This window comes from Glycine soja, chromosome 7 (genome assembly GCF_004193775.1).
Source record: "Glycine soja cultivar W05 chromosome 7, ASM419377v2, whole genome shotgun sequence".
Taxonomy (NCBI): Eukaryota; Viridiplantae; Streptophyta; class Magnoliopsida; order Fabales; family Fabaceae; genus Glycine; species Glycine soja.
This window is the reverse complement of record NC_041008.1, coordinates 11,187,342-11,210,207: the sequence shown is the minus strand read 5'-3', so window position 1 is coordinate 11,210,207 and position 22,866 is coordinate 11,187,342. Positions and strand designations below refer to the sequence as shown.

The following is a 22,866-nucleotide window of genomic DNA, read 5'->3' as shown; positions in this document are numbered from 1 at the left end:
GATTAATTAGCGTTGTAATCTATAATGACAAGTGAATCACATTGTGAAAATATCATTCATGTGTTCTAATTATCTGTCCAATTCTTCACAAACTTTTTTAGTACGTTTTTATTCTCACATGCACAAGGTATTCTTCTAACTTATTCTGACAACTTTGAATAATGATTTTATTAGTTTTCAGTTACTTAAAATCGGTTCAATGGCCTAAACTAATTGAATCAATCTATGAACACTTTATTTTCTATATCAATTCTCAAAATACTATTCACGTGTCTAATTTCATATTCATCACAAGCTTTGATCAGTACACTTTTGGTCACATGCTCAGGGGATTTTTCTAACTCTAATATTCTAACAATTTTGCTTAATGATTTAATCACTTTTAAATTTTTTAAAATTATTTCAGTGGTTTGATTTAATAGTTTATAAGAATTTAGATCGGTTCATGAATACTTTTTTTTAATCAAAGTATATGAAATACCGTTTATTCTACAGCGTGGCATCTAATAAACTAATAATCAATCAAGACTTTCTTTTTTTAATACGTGTTCTTCTTTTTTCATTTTTTGTTAAACCGACAGAAAAATTAATATATTTCTAAGTAAAAAATTTCAAAATATCGAAAGAACGATGTTTCTTAAAGCTTCTTTTCTTTCGAAGACTACTGATTACTAATGAACGGCAGATTTTAAGTTCTAAATAAACTTGTGTCGGACAACATGTTCAGACATACCTGTCCGATTTGAAATATTCAGGCATTGTCATGATCATTTTGTAACAAAAAGACACTGTCAAGATAATTTAATATCAATGTCTGGTTTTCATAGAATTAATTTCATAGAAGGAAACTTATATCAAAGTTCAAACTTTTACTGATTTTGTTTGTTGAACCAATACCTAGAATGATATTCATTTAACTTACAAAAGTTTAGATGAATCAAATAAGTACTTGATAGAGCATATTTCAATTTCAATATCTTTTTAGACAAATTCATTTAAATAATGAGTCAATAACTTGTTATGTGGTTTTGCTATTAGATTTGATTTGTTCTATTATTAAGCTCTTTGACAGACACATCAATGAATGACCATTTAACTAACAGATATTGCGTGCATTAAGCAGATTTATGTACATATATAAAAATAATAATAAATAAATTTAAAAATATTTATGAATAAATTCTTCAAAATGATAGAAATATAACTTAAAAAGAAAAGCTACTCGTGGTACGTAACTCATCCTATCTAATGAGTGTTTAACATTCGTTTTATCATTAGGTAAGGACAAGATTAATGTATATTTAGTTTAGTTTGTTTTAAGAAAAAAAATATTCCCTTAAAAAAAAAGAAAAAAAAATATTTAGATCTATTTCAAAAATTAAAATAATAATGATTGTTAAAAAAAACTTAGTCTTGCTCAAGTATCTAGTTTAGACTTAATTTATGTCCTATCCCAGATTATTTAGTATTTATTTAGATGATATTGCACTTTCGATTTAAACTAAATTCCAAAAGAATTAATTGAAATCAGCGTATACTTTTCTTTTTTCGTTGATAAATTCACAAAATAATTATATTTCAAATATGATTGAACAAAGTAAATATCTCTTACATTCATTTTAAAAAAAAGTAATGAATATACTTTCATGAAAGGTGAAAGCACATGTCGACTAGAGATTAAGTTTAAGAATAATTTTATATTGCGAAGCTTGTAAAAACATTATTGTTATTATTATTATTATTATTTAAATAAACTAATTCAAGTATGCATCATGCATCAACTCAAAAGTTTTACCTATTAAATCATGGTTGCTTCACAGTTGTGTACAAAGACTTCTGTGTATAAGGAGAATAAAGGATTAAGTTGATGTCATATATTTCAAACAAGAAAAGTTTATTTTAATAGGTGGCATATTTATTGTCCTAAAGAAGAGTTGATCTCTTTTTACATAAAAATAAAAAAATAAAAATTTTCACCAGTACCCTCGGCATCAAAGGATATTCTTAGAATCATGATTGAGTCCACTATAGTCCAAAAGGAATGAAAGAATATTTTTTTGACATAGGAATGAAAGAAAATTAGTACCAACAAAAGTTCCCTTTGGTAATTTTAGGAGATTATTATATGAACTTAACTACATTTTATAATTTTGGGCGTTATTTTACACATTGTATGACCTGATTCCATTTCCATCCCATTTGATGTGTTTTAAGTAGGCAAAAGACCAAGAACTGCATTGCATCATCAATTTCTTACCTAAATCATACGAAGGTTTTGCTTAAATATGTTGTTCTACATGTATGAATGTATATTCTTACATGTATGACCTACTTCAACATTTTTATCTAGACTATAAAAAATAAATTAAATATGTAGTTTTGGAGAGAAAAAAGAAAAATATGTACAGGTACAACATAAAATTGGAATGCTAATGCTTCATTCATCTTTCATTGCAAGCTCATGCATCTTTGTTTGCCCGATTTCCACGAGTAGAGTCAAGAGAGCCTCACACACCTGAGATGCATCTCCTTCAGAAGGGTCATCATTTAGTGATGAATAAACCATCCAAGCGTGGTCCAATTTTCGTTTAGGTCGCACCACAATGGATCCAGGAACTTCTGCGTCTCGGCAGGTAACAAGTCCGTCACTTTTCTCTCCATACCTCACCTGCAGCAATTGTGCACAAGCAGCCATAGCAGCACCAAGCGGCATCACCAAAGGGAGTTTTCTAGACTCGCCGCCTGGAGCAACCAGGGGTAGTTCGGCATGTGCAACGTGGGATAACGTGGCTAAAACAGCCGGGGAAATGCCAGCTTCGGTTCGAAATGAAACAATTGGGACTTCTTTTGGCAGATGATGCTCCTTTAAAAACTCTCTCCTCCTTTCGTATGTCAAGTCTTCTAAGGCTCGCATGTCACCCTTCAAAAATAATAGATGATAAGTTGTAGCATGCAAGTTAAATACTGTCCGGACATTGACAGGAACTAAACAAAAATGTCTTTCAATAAGAAGATATAACATAATTATGTAACTTACAAGGCAACATTAAATAGAACAAACTTAATCAAGTTACTACATCAAATAAGTAGAATAATATAATGACACCTTGCAATTTTGTTTGCGTACATTTTCAAATATATAGGTAAGTGGCAACTAGTTGAAACAGCTTGGGCGATATCCTTAGATTTCTGAAATAATTTAGCAAGAACTAAGTAATCCCAGTTTGTATAGAGGTTGAGAAATTGAAAATACAACCTGCATGAATAGACAAGAGGATTCTAGAGTCCTAATCCAGTAGTCAACTCTATTGGACAAAATGCAGATCACCCCTAGAAGGGCTAAGCCATTTTCTCAACTATGTAAATTAACCAGAGGAGGAAGCAAGCATTCGCCTGTAGCTGATCCATCTTCTCAGCTATGCAAAAATATGTTTACTTACTTACAAGATATACATCTTCATAATCATATAAGAAATATATGAAAAAGAAGTATTTTTTTCCCTCACAAGGGACCCTTGTATGTCACTTAGAAAAAATGTCATTCCATTTCACATTGCTTCCATGTTATACCCAAAGCAATCAAACACTGTAATCTGGACTACAAATGACCATTGACTTCTAGCCTATTCCATTAATTCCTATTCCCTTAAACCACAACTCTGCATACCCAGCATGCCGCAAGACTCTGAACTCTTTCCACTGTTTTTCTTAGGCATCCAATATATCCCCCCAACAAAAAAAAAAATTGAACTAAGTAGCCTCTCATTCCTATTCTTTCATTAAAAATATTTGCATCTATCAAATACTTGCATCTCTCAAAAGGTTACAACAGAAAAACTTAACATACCTTAATTACTTTACAGATAAGAATCTCTGTAAGTTTCCGTAAATTTACATAATCACCAAGTTGTCCTTCTCGTAGAAGATCTGAAGCTATAGGAGTTCCACCATAGGGACTTTGTGCTAATGCCAACCCAGCAACTTTATCTTTCAAATCAGACCAATACAATGATAAAGCAGCTGCTGCATCTACTCCTCCTTTGCTGTGTCCAAGAAGCATAACACGTTTATTTGAACCCCAATAAATTTCCTCAATGTACTCTTTTAGCTCTTTGGCATTTTTCTCAACTGAAGCCTGATAATAATTACTCAAAATTCAGTAATAGAACATAAAAAAAGAAAAACACCAGTAGTAGAATTTTTCATATGAACTATTATCATCATCGTTTAGTACTCTAATTTATTATATTACTACTACAATGACTATTATAATATACCTCACTATGAATCTTTGCGATATGACAGGCCAAACCCATTTTTGAAAAACTGACTTTTGTACTGACAAAGTAAAGTGGACCATGATTACTGAAAAGACCTGTCATTGTAAAAGGCATGATAGTTAATAGCAAACAAAATATGTTGCAACAATGAACTTCCGAATTTTTGCGGTTTACATCCTATAGACCAGGTGCTAATAAACATTAATCATTCCAGCTGCACCATGGACTTTAGGCTTTTCCTGTATATGAGGACTTGGAAGTAGAGTTGGTCATGATTATCCTGATCATATACATAGTCAGTCACTTTACCTGGAATTAACAAATAAACCACCGAATTTGGTAACCTGTGAACACCATGCCTGACATGGAAAGAAAAACAGAGTTAACAAAACAATGATAAAGAGAAAATTGAGAAAAATAAAATACTAGGATACTTACTTGATGTTGTCCAGAATTTCCAGGAACCTCACTGTTCCATCTTCAACTGACGGCATTCCAGGATCACGTTGAAGCCATCCTATATCATCGGCAGATCCACGCACAGTCCTTCGAGCACGATCAATTAGGCTGAAGTAATAAAAACATAGTTTACCACCCCCATGTTAATTGTCAATAGGGCTTTACAATTCGGAGTTTAGATGGTTCTATAACAAAATTTAAAAATAAAAGAATTGGAGTAAAGAAGGAGAAGCCAACATCATAAATTCCAATGATGTGTACAACAAGGAAAACAGAAGCGTTTAATCTTAAGGTGGCCTTAACAGTAAGCACAGTGGCAGAGCTTAAACCATATCTTTCAATCATTTGGGCACAATATTTGATTAATTGATTTACGATACATTTTAAAATATTTAGAACAGAAAAGAACCATTTTAGAGCCTGTTTGAATACTGTTTTTAAAAAAAAAAATTTTTTTTTTTTTAAAAAAGAACAATAAAACTTGCTCACACAATTTGTTCTCATTTGAAGTTTTGCAAACTGCTATAAGTTTATAACAGTTGCCATTTACTTCTCCAGTATGATAATATCTATGCTACCTAGTATGGCTAATTCCATTCTTTTAACTAACTGAGAAAGAACCTGCAAATTGATAAAAATGATGGACAAATTTTTACTCGTTGAGAATATAGTATCCTACATTCAAATTTTTGTTTTATCTATGATTCCTGGAAAGGAAACAACTTGGAAAAAAACAGCAAAAAATAAAAAATAAACAAATAAAGACTCGAAAATGGCAGAATAAAAATTGAATGTGGATACTTTAGAAAGAGAGGATATAATGTTTTTGTACAAGTAACAGTAACCTACCAGAAACAATTAATAAGAGATACCATGGATTTTTCTTATTAATTGATTTGAAGGTTCCTGAAAGTCAATACTCTTTGAGTTCATGCATCTCAGTGCATTTCTCAGACACAAATGATGTATGGAGAACCAGTCAATTTTCCTGAAAAGTCTAAATTTGTAAACTTACAGTCCACATACCATAGTCTGTATAATAACTTCACCACCAAGCAATGATGTTTCCTATTTTACACCTTTCTATTGCAGCCACAAAATGCTTCCTAGCAGCACTTAAATGTAACTTTTGTTAATAAGCCTTTCCTGTCACTTTTTTTTTATAAGACATTTTTTGAACCCCTTAAAAAGGAAATAAAGAGAAAAAAAAATGTATAGCAACACCTTCACATACTTTTGCCCAAATACATATATTGTAATATAAATTATTTTATGAAATACTCGCAAAAATACAAATCGAACAATAAAATAACTGTACCCTTAATTCTCAACAATGGAAACGATTCAGCTTCATAATTTTTTTCGGTGGGTGGGGGGGAATTTAAAAGTGCTTATCTGAAAAAAATCATATTTAGAATGAGTTGATAAACAATACCTTTGTAAAATGGAAATGCCACTTTGTCCAGTACGATTTGATTCAATAAGTGCACTAGAACCAGAACTACCAGTGATTTCATCATGCATATGTGGAGGAGCAGAAGTTGAGGCGCTTGATGATTCAACACAGGTTAAATGGGTTCTGTTTGAAGCAATATGCTCAATTTCAGTAGATGAAGATGCATTAGTTTCAGAAGAAGGAAAATCCACAAGCTCTGGTGCACGAGTGTCAGAAGCACCAAAAAGTCTGGGGGAATGTTCCACTGAAAAATTATCAAAAGCTTTAAGAACAATTTACAAAACAGACATGAAACTAAGTCATTATAAATCAAATGCACAAGTTTGGGAAGAAATCAAATAAGATAACATGAGGAAACGTAATGCCTCAGAAAACTGTATAAGGAATAAAGTCATAAGCAAATTCAAAATTAAGTGTAGATGAAATTTTACAAAGTAGTACAGCAACATATTAAACAAAATCCCAAGTCCTACAGTACCTAGACTAAAGCAGATTTCCAGACTCAAATTAGACCTACAAACAATTCTCAAGTGAAATCCACATAAAAAGTAAAGGCCATATAAATAACAAGGATTTTGCTATAGTTGGGTTTCTACAAGGTTTCACAAGAGCACAATAAACTTCTAACATAATAATTGCATACTTTGTGGCTTCGTCTATCCTTTGAAAGGTATGTCTTTGCTTCCCAAAAGATGACCATAACTCCAAAGCAATCAGATTAGGTTCTTCAATTTTCAACATCCATGTATACATGCAACAGTTGAAGTAAAAAAATTTAAGAGCCACATAACATTTTTAATTTAACCTCCATATATCGAAGATAACCACATTATTATTTTATATATGACACAAAATAACTCAACTTCATTATTTCCTTTTTGTTTATGGAAACTAATGACTGGCTGCATAATTCCTTAAACTTCTAAAAGAAGAATCTAAAAGAAGCTTGCCTGAATAATCAGAGAAACATCCAGTTATGTATGATGTTGTTTGTGCAAGATAAGAAGCTGCATCATTGAGAGCTGGCATAGATGAAAATATCTGAGGAATAAACCCATCATTTGTCAAACCCTCTCCCTGTACCTGAAAAAAGATAAACTAAATTTGATTTTATGTAAAACAAAACTAATAAAATAACATTTATTATTGCTTTAATCATCAAGATAATCATAAAAGGAAGGTGCAGCTACTAGTAAAAAAAGTACAACTAAATGCAATAACAATAATAATTACGCATTTGAACCAAACTAACGTTAACAGCAAGATCCATATTCAAAAACAAATCCCCCTCCGTATAAATCATTAAATGCGGGCCTCAAGAAGCCAAGAATTTAAGTAGAAAAAACAGATCACAAGTCAAAGATGCTTGATCACACCCATGAGGCTTTTTCTCACCTTCCCTTTTTGGCAGGGGTGAGGTGGGAAGAAGGGAATGGACTGTCAATCAATGCAACATAGGCAATATAGGAAATTTACACTTGTAAAGTATTCCTCAGTAAACATTTATCTCATCCCTATGTTTTTTTAACACAGATCCTTACTATTACTCAGAAGAAGCACTTTAGCTAGAATACAGAACAATTTTTTATTCTTCAGTGTGTTCCTCCCCTAATATGAAGATACCTTTGGTAATAAAGCATCTTTCTCCCACTTTTTAAACTTAGCTTCCAGAACTCAATTATTTGTTCAATAACTAACACTTGCACACACATTAATTATCTCACTGTTCATTCACCTAGCTATTTGAATTTAACTTCACCATCCTTGAACACCCACAAAAAATACACTTGTCATGATAACAAATCCAGTTTATTGGAAAGCAAGGAATGAATTGAGCATAGCAAATGCTCAACTTTCACTCCAAAGACACAACACTTTGTTCCTATAAATTATGAAAGAAATCACAAATACCTGATTTACCACCAATGGGGTGCTTGATTCCCCATTCTGTTGGCTTCGAGCTTGCACCATCGAAACCAATTTAGGCCAAATGCAAGGAATAAAGTTCATGACAGAATTAACAGCATATGCCCAGAAGATCAGACAGAAAAAACAAATCAAAGAAAACTGAATCCAACTCTGATTTAATAAATTGATATCTGATGAGGAATTAAAATGATTGCAATTTAGAGAATGGATTACTGAAGGAGCTGTTAACCAGAACCCTCATATAACTAATACTATGAGAACAATGTGTATAAGATGCAGAAGAGAAATTTGGATTGTAAAGGGTTGTAAATTGTAAGAACCTTGCATACATGGCACAAAGTGATGGAAAAGGAGGTGAATGTGGGGAATTGGTTAAGAATAAGGAGAAAAGGGGAAAAGAATGAAGGAGGAGAGGCAGGAAAGAATTGACTAAGCTAGAGAGATTTTGGGAGGAGGGGGATATTTGGTGAGTCTGCAGAATTTCAGTTTTTATTTCTTTCCTTGTGTTTCCATTATTTCATTCCCTTGACAGAGGGCTACCTCTGCTTGTAAATAGCTTTATCTCAGGTATTTCTACTTATATCATCCTTAATAATTGGTTCATCTTGAACAATCATTTTATTTCAATTATCACTGTCTTGCAAGTGCTGAAATTGTTTTTTTTTTTTTATAAATATATCTTATACCAAATCTGCCTATTTAAATTTAGAATGTTAAATGTTTATAAAAAAAAAAGAACAAAACAACAATATCTTTGATGCACAAAAGTTAAGACTACAAATAGTTAACTCATTTTCCAATGTTGTCATTCGCATATAAGCTATCGACACAATATAAGTGTATAACATGTAACATACAATATGACAATATGATCTTAGCAATCAAATCAACATGCATTAAATGCTATAGAAACAATCTTGGTTCAAATATTGAAAAGCACACTTTTTCCTTTCTTTCTAAACTAGATGCACTTCATATACTATATAACAAATTATGCGAGCTTAAATGCTATAGAAAGAAGCACACTGTAGAAGGCCAACATACAGGCACTGGCCCAAAATCAAATTGTGGAGACCAACATAAAACTCAATCTTGTGACAGGCTGGATTGGATTAAGTCCATTTTCCCCATACTTTAAAGCCTTTTATGCCACCTTAAAGAGTAACAGATTGATTCAGTATAATGGCAACATCTTTGCTTTCCAAAATAAGCTGAGAGATTACCATTCTTTCTCCCCTTTCAAAAGAGATTTTTAAGTACATCGGGTGCATGCTAATTCCTTTACATTGTATCATTAAGCATGTAATACATGAACCATGCAAACCAATATAACCTTCTACTATTAATACACCAAAATCCTGTTTGGTTTAAGGGAACTAAATAGGAATGGGAATGACATATTCCAATTTCCGAGTTTGGTTTAAAAATAAGGGAAATGCATTGTATTGTTAATGGCCATTCTTTTCATTTAAGGAAAAGTGATTCCACAGTAGTATAAACGAAGGAATTGCAAGTCCTTCGAGGAATAGCTCTCACCATGCTTGCATGATATGCATAAATGCACCAATACCAACCATTACCATTTCAGTTATGAATATATTAACTAGATATTTTTTATACCTATATTTGTATAAATAGAGGGCAAGCCCTGACACGGCGATAAAGTTGAACCTTGGTGACCGGTTGGTCATGAGTTCGAATCCGGAAACAACCTCTTTGCATATGCAAGGGTAAGGTTGCATACAATGACTCTCCCTCATACCTTCGTATAGCGAGGAGCCTTCAGGCACCGATGTACATTAATTTAGTTTTTATTTCTATAAATAGTTCTTAACATGAGGTCTAGCCGCTTACACTTGATACATCTGTCCTTTAACTTAAAGGACAAAGTTCTGTTTAATCAAGACACGTGAGTAACTGAATATCAACACATTTAGTTTTATAGAGATCAGGTCTGAGCATCAAAATTTTGTCACTATTCACTTGCTGCGATTAACCTAACTCAGCAAATTCCATATAGCATGCTTTTATCAGCATCTCATCTTCACGTTTCACATCAAACTCACATTAAGTTCATAATAAAACCCAAAAGCTAGTATTGGTAGCTTCTGCTTTAACAGACGTACATAATCATGTGGCACGGATCCAAACACGCGAATAATTAACCTATCTCAGCATATCTCATAATTAGTTTTGTTTAGTCATAACTAACTGTGATTGATTAGAAGCAGGCAAGCAGCTATCTGTCCCCCAACACAAGTGGACACATCGCAGCTGTATCTTATAAATGTTGCACACCAGATTCACCCAAAGATCATGTATGCATTTCCAAACTTCAAATAAACTTCTGATTAAAACTCTAATGTATAGTGGTAGGAAAATAATTTTACCTAGTAATATTTATTTACAAAAAAAACAAAATTAAGCAAATAAAACTATTTCCAATACAAAATTCATAAAAAAATATAAACACATGAAGCATGTACTTCGCAGTTTTCGTCCACGAAATATCAATTTCGTATCCATACGATCAGGAAAAAAAAAAAAAAGCAAATACGTGACTCACGACAAAGGGCGTGGTCGATTCCCGATGCTCTGGATTCGGAGCTCGCACCATCGAAACCAGTTTCTGACCAACGCGAAAATCAAGCTCATGATTATATTTAACGAATAAAAAACGCGATAATTGTAAAAGTAAAGAAAACTAAAACGAAAATCGGAAGCATGTGTTATGAGATTATACCTTCCGAATTGTGATGCGAAGAAAAGTGGGAGCAACTTTGAGGAAATTGATTCGAATTGAGGACGAGGGAAGGAAGCGATGCACAGAGATATGGCGTTGTATTGATTAGTTCGTTCGTTCGCTTCGGTCGTTACTTCCGCGGTAAGAAGAACAGTGCTTTTCATTCAGTTTTCACCAACAATTCAAAGTGGGCCTTTGTTAGGTGCACCACGCATATTGCTTATGCACCCAGCATTAAAATAAAATTCCAAAAATACCCTTAAGTGTTTTTTTTACAGATTACATAATTTATATTACTCATACGGATTACATACTCATATGGATTAGGTGATCCGTAAGTATTTTTTTAATTTTTTAATAAATTAATTTTTTTAATAGCAAATATTTTTTATTTATAAACAAAATAACAGATTAAATAATTTGTATGAGTTATATCAAAATTAATTTACATGCAGATTAAATATACATTCGAAAATTTAGTGTTATATATAACAACATTATTTATTTTATAACATAATTGGGTTATTAGTTCAGTTGGTTAGAGCATCATATTAATAACCTAAAAGTCACAGGTTTGACTCCGGGGAAAATCACAAAATTACTGGGTGTACCAGCAATTTTGCTGGGTGCACATAGCAATGCGCTTCAAAGTGGATATGTTTCCATTTTGACGGCCCAAAGCCCATCTCCATATTCTTTGTGCTGTGTTGATTAATTTTGTTTCTTCTTTTCCTTTTTTTAAGGACAAGCTGATGATAAATCTTTAGTGGTATTTTGTTTTAGGAAAGAAAGTGAAAGAAAAGAAATAGAAAAAGAAATTAATTTTTAAGTAGTTTGAAAGAAAGAAATGAAAATTATTATTTTCTATTATTTGGTTTCATAGAAAGAAAGGAAACTTTTCATTACTAATAAAATGAAAAGAAAGAAAATTTTATTATTTGATTGTATAGAAAGTAAAAAAAAAAAATTGTATAAATATTCTTAATAAAAGAGAAAAGAGTGAGAGAATCAGAATAATTTTCTCTTTATACAAAAAAAAAATTACAAGATCTTTTCCACCTATTTTTATGGTATATTTCATTAATTTGAATTGTTTTTCTCACTCATTTAGTTGAATGTTAACTTAATTTGGCCAAAGTGCGTCTCTGATTTAGGTACTAGTATTTCTGTGAACTCATAATATTAAGTAACAATATTGTTAATATAATGGAAAAAATGCATGATAAAGCTAAAGTTGGATGAATCATGAATGTTTCCATACATTGATTACTTGCTGCATACATGAAGAGCATTGTAATAAGCAGAACCAACAACTGTCCAACAATATAAGAAAACCTGTTCATTATAGAATGATAATAACTTAAATCTTCATATCTTCTAAAAGGCACCCATCTCTTTCACATCTCTAACTTTCTCTTGATCTTATTCTTTCTCTTTACAATTTCATCGTGGCTATTGTTCATTTTCTCTTCAGGATGTTTACTTTTTTGGCCGGCCGGTCTTCTTCATTTTTTCTCTTTTTGTCCTTCCTTTTAGAAATGAAGAAGTATGTTTGAATTTTTTTTATTTCAATTCTAGTCCCTAAGTATTTGGTTAATAATTGTTTTGATAAGTCCTTATGTTGGGTATGTCGGATTGATACAGGGCGTGTAAAGAAGGGAGTGGCATAATACTTGATGATATTTCAGTGATGTAATACTTGAGTTGAGAGGCAACAACTGTTAATTGTTATGGCATCAACACCACACCTATTTGGAAAAAAAAACTCGGGCATTGAAGTCTTTTTTGTTCATCAGAAAATAATATCAATAAATTAACCATTATAAAATTAGAAGGAAGAACGAAAAGTTCTAAGCCAAGTTCAGTTATATTTCAGTGAAAGCATTTGTTTGCTCTTAAGAAGGTGTAAGTGATAAGTCAGAGACCATTCAATTTCAGGTTCCATGCATGTTTTTGCTAGTTATATCTAAAGAGACAAATTTTAAAAATTATATAGTATTATATCTCTACATTTATTATTTTAGATTTTTTCAATTTATACATTTCATATAAAAAATAAACTTGAAAATAAGAAAATAATTGTTTGATTATGTTTTTTTTTCTTTGCTTCATATTGATTATGTGAGTAAAAAATTATATAAGTACGAAATTATTCACACTATTATTATGATTCTTTTTCATAATTTTTTTGAATCAAGAAATGAATTAATTCAAAAAAACGATAAACACAAGGCGATCGCAACTGATCCAGCCCCAACAAGCCAAGAAAACAAAAAAACCAAGGAATTGGTTCTAAGCTAAACCAAAACCCCAAAAAAGAACCTATGTCATCAACTCAGCAATATACCTCCTATACCTCTTTCTATCCCACACTCTATAGATTATCGTATTGATAATCGAATCCTCAACTTTCCTGTTATTTACATTTCCACCAAAAACCCTATGGTTTCTATAAGCCCAAATATGATATATTGTTTCAGTAAAAGCACATTTGAGTAACATAGCACGCCATCCCTTTCCTTTACACTTCCTAGTAATCCAATTCAATTCTTCTGACCAAGTACTTGGCATATGAATTATCTGCAACCAATTAAGAACCGCAGTCCAAATAGTCTTCAACTCAATACAACCAAAAAAGAGATGTTCATGGGATTCCATAGAGGAACAAAAAGCACAGTTAGCATCAACATTCAAACCAAATTTTATCAGGCGATCTTTGCTAGCAAGCCTGAAGTGACACGCCTGCCACAAACAAAAAAGAGCCCGCGGTCTGGCCAGATTGTTGCACATTAGAGTCCTCCAACTCATTTTCTCACTTTCCTCAAACAGAGCCAAATAAATTTTTTTCATTTTAAAAACATCCTGCATTCTGGACTGGTATTGCAGCAACAGGGGCCTCAACTTCATCATGCTGCTCATAATCCAAGAGTGACTCTTCTTCAAAACCATGCTCCAAATTGATTGACCTCGAATATAGTACGTGTGCAACCATTTAATCCAAAGATTATCAGATTTATTACAGACATTCCAAAGTAATTTCAGGATACTGATTTTATTCCATATAGCTAAGTTGATGATGTTCAAACCACCATTAATCTTCGGACTACAGACTTTTTCCCAAGCAATTGGAGACTTCCTAGAAATGTTGCTATTACCTATCCACAGAAAACTCCTACAAATAGCATTTATTCTCATGATCACAAATTTTTGCAGGGGCAGACATTGCATCCAAAAATTGATTGTAGCAAAGATGACACTTTGAATAAGTTGCACTCTACCAGCATAAGAGAGAAGACCAGCACTCCAATGAGTAATCCGACCAACAATTTTATCTATAAGAACTTGATAATGCTTTATGTTGAGTTTCTTGCTGGATAAAGGAATACCAAGATACCTAAAGGGCATTTTTCCTTCTTTAAAACCAGAAATCAACAATAATTGCTCTTTGACATTAATATCAACAGATCCGCAGTATATGTTGCACTTTGAAGGATTCACATGAAGGCCCATAGAACGGAGGAAAGTGTTGAACTTGTCAAGCATAATCTGCACTGAACCGATATCACCCCTGGAAAAAAGGAGAAGGTCATCCGCAAAACACAAATTAGTTATCTTCATCTTCTCACATTTAGAATGATAATTAAAGTTAGGAATTTTATCCAGTTGGCTTAGAATTCTGTTGAGATACTCCATAACCAGGATGAACAGCAAGGGGGAGATAGGATCCCCTTGTCTAATTCCTCTCCTAGCCTCTAATCTTCTAGTGAACCTGCCATTGATATTAAAGACATAGGTGACAGATCTGACTGCGATCATGATCCACTTGATAAACTGATCAGGAAAACCAAGCTCTCTCAAGATATGCTCCAAAGCATCCCAATGCACCGTATCATACGCCTTTTGAATATCAATCTGCAACATACATTTAGGAGTACCATGTTTCCTCTCATAGCCCCTAAGAAGCTCAAAAGCCAGCAGAACATGATCATGAAGTTGCTGACCTGGAACAAAGGCAGCTTGATTCTTTCCCACTAAAGTGTCAATAACTTTACTCAATCTATTAGTTAACACTTTAGAAATAATCTTGTAAACAGTAGAACAGCAAGAAATAGGCCTAAAATCTTTAATCATCTTAGCTTCCTTATGCTTGGGAATAAGAGCCACCACAGAACTATTGAAACCTTTATGAAGCCTATAACGAAGGAAAAAGTCTAGGATAGCTTCTCTCACATCACTACCAACTATGCTCCAAGCATCTTTGAAAAAACCCACACCATAGCCATCAATTCCTGGAGTTTTATTCACATCCATACCTTTTATAGCTGTATCAATCTCAGCATTCGAAACAGGGCCAATGCGCATATCTCTTTGAAATTGATTTAGAGTATTGCCATTCCTAATGGCAGGAATGTTCAGACCAGCCAGATTGCTCTCTCTAGAACCCAAAAGAGCACTGTAGAACTTTAAAACTTCTTCCTCGATATCCTCATGAGAAGTTATGCAGCTCCCATCCTCTTTAATCAGAGATCTGATAGCATTATGCTTATATCTACCTTTGATAGTAGCATGAAAGTAGCTGTTATTACCATCCCCCTGACGAATCCAATTAATCTTAGCCTTTTGTCTCAAATCACTGTCCTCCAACTCATTAAGTTGAAGAAGCTCAGAAGTCCTGTCCTTTACCCTGTTAATGTTATCCACATTGAATCTATCTCTGCATAGATCTTCATGAGCTTGCTGCAAGTTTCTTCTAGCTTCATCAATTTTCTCCCTTAGGCCATTTAGAGGACTGCTGAGGTTTTTCAGAACAGATTGAAGTCTACTGAGCTTAGTCCAAAGTTTATACATAGGATTACCATGTACACCCAAGTTCCAATTCTTCTTAACTTCATCATGGAAACCATTCAACCTAGCCAGACTGTTTCTGTACTTAAATCTACCCCTGAGCCTGCTACTTTGATCTTTACAACTGAGAAACATAAGGGCATGGTCTGAAACACTAGGAGCCAAAATTTTTAAAGTGGAATCAATATGCATTTGCAGCCAATTGAGATTACCCAAAAATCTGTCAATCCTAGAGTATATGGTATTATCAGCTTGTTTGTTGGTCCAAGTAAAGAAATCTCCACAAGTATCCATTTCATACAAACCAACTCTAGACATCATCTCTCTCAAATCAACATATTCAGACTCAGTTACATCTCTGCCACCAATTCTATCTTCAGCCTTTAGAACATTGTTGAAATCGCCCAAAAGACACCAAGGATCAGCCTGCTGAACTCTGAGATCTTCAATATCTTTCCAAAGCTTCCTTCTATCATCTAAGTGATTAAGAGCATAAATAGCCGTGCACCAATGCAAGAAATCACCATTGGGATTATAGACACCACAGTGAATCAGCTGAGAAGTACTACAAATGTGCTTGATCATAACTTTGCTATCATCCCAAATAAACCAGATTCTCCCATTTTCATGCTTATCATAGTTATCCAGATACTTCATATTCAGATTGAGTTTATTTCTAACAGTAAGAGCTTTATTCTTTCTTACTCGAGTTTCAAGAAGAACAATAATAGTGGGGTTGAGACTCTTGAGACGGGAACTGATCTCTATCGTCTTACCAACCTTATTTAGGCCCCTAATGTTCCAAGAAATCATCATGGCACTTTCTCCTGCACTACTAGAGAGTCATTCACAACTCCTAGTAGGCCAAATCCATTAGAGCAATTCAATTCAGAGGTACCTGTATCAGTAATTATCTTCTTTCCAGCTTTCTGCATTGTACCTGTATCAGTAACTGTCTTTTTTCCTGCCTTCTGTACTGTAGTCCACTCTGAAACCAGGTCCTCAGTATTAGTAGTGTTGATCATCTGTGTCTCCTTATTGCTAGGCCCCCCTTCCTCTTGCTCATTACTTTTCAGAGTAGGTTTTGGTACCCAAACTTTCTCTTTTCTGACTTTAGGTTTTTCACACACATGTCCAAACTTTTTACACTTTCCACAGTACTTCGGTTTCCATTCATACTCCACAGCTTGAATTAACTCATGCCCTTCATTATCAGCAATAGTGACTTCCTTTGGCATTTCTTGGGTGATATCAATCTCCACTAACATTCTAGCATAAGAGATTCTCAGCCTTTGAGCTGTGCATTCATCTGTAACTATCGGTTTTCCCAGTATACTACCAATTTTCCCCATGGTTTTCGCACCCCAAAGGTATAAAGGTAATTGAGGAAGCTTAATCCAGATAGGGATTGTTTTCGCACCCCAATAGGGATTCTTTTTCATAATTATTATTATTATAATTATGTGTCTTATAAAATTAGATTCATATTTTTAATTATTTTAGAATTAAATTAATTATTTTATATTTTTCTCTTACTTAAATATTAATTAATATGAAATATATAATTAATAAGAAAATATTTAATAAGTTACTTTAATAAACTATATAAAATTTCATATATTTTATTTTATAATGATAACCTCATGAAAAATTAACAATCAATATGTTTAATTTAAAAAAAAATACACATAATACTTTAAAATACCATTTACAATTAATTGTTAATAAGATATTATAACATGGTAACTTTAATAGGCTTAATACCTTTGAAGATAGTATTTTCTCAATTAAAAATATAATTAATCTTTTTACTCAATTTTAATGTAATTATATTTAATATAATGATAAGGAGTTAAAAAATGATATATTTATTTATTTATTTTCATATATTTGTAAATAATATTAAATACAATGTACAAATTTAAAAATTTAAGATAGTGAAAACTTTAATCAAACTAGTGCATGGTATATGTATAAATCTAGTATATACAGTATGAAAGTAATCAAAGTTTTTGTTTATAATCTTTTTAAATTAAATTAAAATAGTGAAAGCTGGTTGGATGAAATGGTAAATTTCATTTAGGTTTTCATATATAGATCACCCACCAATTAACCATTGTGTGCAGAAGCTACCTAATAACTAAGTTTCCCTTAAACTCTCACACAACACATACTCACTAATCACATCCTTTTAGCAATAGGCAGAGTCTTAAACCCTAAAATGATAGATCAAGAGAAACAGAGGAGGGAAAGCTACAACAACATAAAAAAAAAAGACTTTAGTATGCACCCTATAAAACCAAATTTCACAAGTGAGGTTGAATTGTAGTTTTAGAAATTTTAAAACATTTTTCTTAAATAATAAGGTTATTGTTTGATGATAAAACCTATAAATACAAATATCAGATGAAAGCCTTATACTTTGTAAAACAAACAGAGTCTTTCAAAAACAAAAATCAAATTCGACCGTGGGTTAGTTTAAAGTACAAAGGGGAAGATGAGAAAAGATAAGACACAGGAAGTTATACAGGTTCTTCTCATCCACCAAGGTTATGTCCAGTTCTTGACAAACCACCAAATTTTACTAACTTCACAACAAATTACAAGTATTAATCATTGTCACTTCTAGCTCTACAACTCAAGATCTATTCCAAATTTGTTACAACCAATATTCTTTGTCCTATCAAGTCACTGGTGACTCTAGTGCAAATCAAAGGATTTGTTGTTTAGCTTCCACACTAATTAATACCCAATCGTCTTACAGACATATATAAAATTTTAGTAATTACTTTTTTTCTCTCAAGGTGTTCAAGGTGATTTCAGAGCTCTTCAAGAATTTACAAAAATATAGTTTTTTTACAAAAAGAATTTGAACATAAACGTGTAGGTTAGTTTTTCATGTCTTCAAAACTTCTGGTATTTATAAGCCTTCTTCAACAAGTCTATGTTGTCTTTAAATGGATGGGTTTCTTCACTTTAGTTTGTGTCTGAAGAATGTGACTGTTAAAACATTTAATGCTTGCAATAAAATGCATGTACTTCTTCATGCTGGAAAACCATTCTTCTTAGCTATTGTGTTGAACACTTCAGTAGGAAACCACTTCCTTTTGTGTCAAAGCATATTTTCCTAGTAGAGCACATCTTTTGATGAAGATTGATAATTTTCATATCTTGAACTTCATTTACTCTTCATAGGATTTGACAAATCTTAGGAGATTGTCTTTGCAAAATAGATCTCTGACACAAAGTATTAAATGAAGTCTTAAATGTCATCTTTAAAATGCTATATCAGATCATGACTTTAGCTAACTATCACTTGATACTCATAGATAGTGATGCAATCCTACCCCGCAATGGCATTGGATAGAAGACTCCAAGTAGATTAGGCCAGAGATGCAAGCGAAGGCCCTAAGGCTCAGAGAGAGGAGACGCCACTTCAAGGAGAAGATGAGTCTAGAAGAAACTCACCATCATAGGAGGCCATGGATAAGAACTTGGAGGAAGAAGGAGATGAATGAAAAGAGAGGAAGAGAATAGCACAAAATTTTGTGCTCTAAAAGAGCTCTAAAATCTGAAGTTTAATTTTCAAATGATCAAAGTTTAAAAAAATGCACACACGTGACCTCTATTTATAGCCTAAGTGTCACACAAAATTGGAGGGAAATTTGAATTTCTATTCAAATTTCAATTGGATTTGAAATTGAATTTGTGGAGCCAAATTTTGGAGCCAAAATTTCACTAATTATGATTAGTGAATTTCAGTTATGGTTCAGCCCACTAATCCAAGATCAAGTCCAAGATTCTCCACTAATTGTGCTTAGGTGTCATGAGGCATGTAAAGCATGAAGGACATGCACAAAATGTGACTATATGATGTGGCAATGGGGTGTAGCAAGCAAATGCTCACCCCCTCTAAAATTTAATTGGATTGAGCTTCTCTCAATTCAATTAAATTTATTTTCCAACACACACATCAAATATTCACTTAATGCATGTGAAATTACAAAACTTCCCGTAATACAAAAACTAGTCTAGATGCCCTAATTAAAATATAAGGGCTGAAAAATCCTACATTTCTAGGGTACCCTATCTACATTATGGAGCCCTAAATACAAGGCCCGAAAATAATAAAACCTTAATCTAATATGTATAAAGATAAGTGGGCTCATACTTAGTCCATGGGCCCGAAATCTGCCCTAAGGCTTATGAGAACCCTAGGGCTTCTCTTGCATCTCTGGCCCAATCTACTTGGAGTCTTCTATCCAATGCCCTTGCGGGGTAGGATTGCATCAGATAGACTCGCGAAGCATGTTCTAATATCGTATAAGACATAAATTTTAACATTTGTAGTTGCATCTAATCAAAATAATTATGGGTTGTAATTCATCTTAAGACACAAATATCTTTTGACTTAACAATTTCTCCCTTTTTATGATGCTAAACAAACACAAATGTAAAAGTTGAAGGCAGGCTTATAAGATTGTTCATTAAACAGTTAGTCGGTCTTACAAAATGCAGAGAATATATATTATAATCCAAGCACAAATCATCATAAGACTTTGAGGAAAAGTCTAAACAGATAGTAGAAAACATCTCATTTTATTCTTTTAAGAGTTTTGACATCAAGAAGATGTGTCTTGAGTACAAAATAAAATACTTCGGGGCAAAAATAATAAAGACTTTAAACATAAAGCTCCCCCTGAATCGATACTTTCTTCAAACTTTGGCTCTCCCTCACATGATGAAATTAGCTTCAACTTTTACTTTTTCTCTCCCTTTTGTTTGGCAGCTTCTTCATCAAGGTTCCTCACAAACTCATCACCATAATCATCAAATGAGAAATTAATAGGAAAGATATGACTTCCTAGAGGCATAGGGGTTCTAGGAGGCTCTCATCCAATGATTTTTGTAAAGTAGTCCCCAATAACAAACCCTTTTTTAGCCTCTTTCTCACCATGAGCACAATCTTCCAAAGCTTGAGCAAGTAATTCCTTTGACTTTAATAGTTGAGCCTCTTCCAAACAAATATACTACATTAAGGGTGAAGGATCATACACTTCAGCAACCATGACATCAAGAGCAGCTTCAACTTCAACATCAGAATCTACTTCTTCAATGATAAGTTGTACATGATGAGTGAAAGTGAATCTAGAGTAGGGCAAAAGCAACATAAAGGAGAAGGTACAATTAGACACAATAGAGAACTCCCTTGTCCATGGGCAAACCATGTTGAAAAGAGTTTCTTGAGTGAAGCTTGAATGGTTCAAGGTCTAATAACAACGCCCTATCTCATGATGAATTGCATCTGCATGAGGCTTCGCATCAGGTTCCAGACCAGAGAAATGATATACCTTTCTTATTGTTAGCCTATGCTCAAGTATAAATTTTTTGGAATTGGAAGCAGTAGTCTGCCTGATGGGAAACTCTTGAAAAGCTAGTTCCTTTGCCCCATAACACCCTAAAGCATCAACTTCTTCATTAGGATTTACTTCCCTAGTGTAGCTGTAGGGATAATGGAAGGGATCTATCTCAAGGAAGTCTTGTTTCCATAGGTTCAATAGGCTAAGCTTAGCAAGCTCTACCTCTTGGATTTTTGGATAAAGAATGTAAGAACCAACTCCACTTTTCTCATTCAAGAACTTTGTATCCTCTAAAACCAGGATACAATCTTGAATGAAGATTGGGATGCACAATAATGTTTGGTTGCTTCTAAACAAGTGGTCTTGATGATAAGATCCACTCTATCACTCGTTTTATCTAGCCTCATCAGTCTTCTGTCAAGCCTATTGAAAAGTTTTGTCACTCTAATAGGCTTTTTAATTAGCATCATTAACTTCCTTTAATCCAAATACTCAGTCATGATTGCTATGGAGACAGATTCTGGCGCTCCATATATCTACTCTAAGCGTTTGAGTCTATCAGCATCCACTATATCAGGCTGAGCAACATCAATAACTTTTTCATCAGCATCAGACATTGGCTATGGTCGAACAGGTTCAGTTATAGAGTCTATTTCAATAATATTTGTAAGAGATGCTTCAATAATAGTCTGAAGCATGGCCTCCTTAAGAGCTTCCTTTTCTACAGGATCTATGTCTTCAAGAACAATGACATATTCCATCTCTGCTTGTCTTTGAGCAACATCCAAAGACAAGATCTTAGTTGCATATTCTGCTATAGATTGAACTCTCTCCAATTCATTCATCTCAACTTTCTTCATCCCTTGTTCTGACCGTGCTTGTATTAAATCAACAACAAATTCAAAAACCAGTTCACCATCTATGTTCATCATGGTAGCCTTTTCAGCATTTTGCCTATAAACTTCTGCAACAGACAATGTCTTTAGAGATTCTAGAATAACTTCATCGGAAATTTCTTCAAATAACTTGCCCACCAATGCAGCAATCATTGCATCTTCAGCCAGCTTCCTTTTCCGCTCCTTAGATGATAAAGCTTTGTTACATGCAAGGACACCTTCTTCCAACTTCAAAGCCTACTTTCTTTTAAGAGTATTATCTATCTTGGCCTTCTTGCATGCTTCAGCCAAAGACATCTTCTTAGCCTTAGCAAAGGCAAAAGCTTCCTTTCTGATGATGGGAGAAAGACCAATTTTAGGTTGGGTATAAGAGGGTGGATAAGGTGGTGAGAGCTATAGAGGATGAGGGTTAAGGAGTAGAAGTCTCAAAAATATCAACATCAAATTCTTTGTCCTTTAGAAGTGATGTTGTTGAGGATTGGGAGATATAGAAATATAAGATGCATATTCTTGCGGTTTGGGTGGTGAGCGAGATGTAGCCTAAGGTTGAGGTTGGTGGTGTTTGATTTTGATGGTTGGTCTTTTGGTTATTGGTTGTGACTCAAGTTCAGACTTAAAGTCTGGGGTTAGGTTTTGAGGGTGATTGTTTCTTTGGATTTTTGGCTTGGTCTAAAGGTTGGGTTTAGATGATGGTTGAGGGATTTTTTCTTGTTTTTCTTAGGTAGTTTGGGTCTTGGTTGGTGGGGTTTAGGTTGGGCTTGCTCCCCCTGTATTTGTCGAGATGTAGATCTAGACTCAAGATCTACAAGTTAATCCTGAGCACCCATCGCTAGACCAACCATAGACTCTGGTTCCTCTTTCGGCTCCATCTTGAACTTTCACTATATATGATTCTAAG

At 33.4% G+C, this 22,866-nt stretch overlaps 1 protein-coding gene across 3 annotated transcripts; it reads right to left on the bottom strand.

The window, feature by feature from the left end:
• Positions 1 to 2,223: 2,223 nt before the first annotated feature.
• LOC114418740 lies at positions 2,224 to 11,009 on the bottom strand. Of its 3 annotated transcripts, XM_028384226.1 has the most exons (9): positions 10,868 to 11,009; positions 10,691 to 10,753; positions 7,146 to 7,278; positions 6,175 to 6,439; positions 4,719 to 4,847; positions 4,590 to 4,639; positions 4,278 to 4,375; positions 3,848 to 4,135; positions 2,224 to 2,920 (listed from the first exon to the last, which is right to left on the bottom strand). In XM_028384226.1, exons 2-9 carry the CDS (start codon positions 10,739 to 10,741, stop codon positions 2,438 to 2,440), a joined length of 1,497 nt encoding a protein of 498 aa, XP_028240027.1. In that variant the 5' UTR covers positions 10,742 to 10,753; positions 10,868 to 11,009; the 3' UTR covers positions 2,224 to 2,437. The 3 variants fall into 3 exon arrangements, with proteins under 3 accessions (XP_028240027.1, XP_028240028.1, XP_028240029.1); XM_028384227.1 differs by lacking the exon at positions 10,691 to 10,753 and having other exon boundaries at positions 10,868 to 11,001; XM_028384228.1 differs by lacking the exons at positions 7,146 to 7,278; positions 10,691 to 10,753; positions 10,868 to 11,009 and adding an exon at positions 6,839 to 6,926.
• Between the last annotated feature and the right edge of the window lie 11,857 nt (positions 11,010 to 22,866).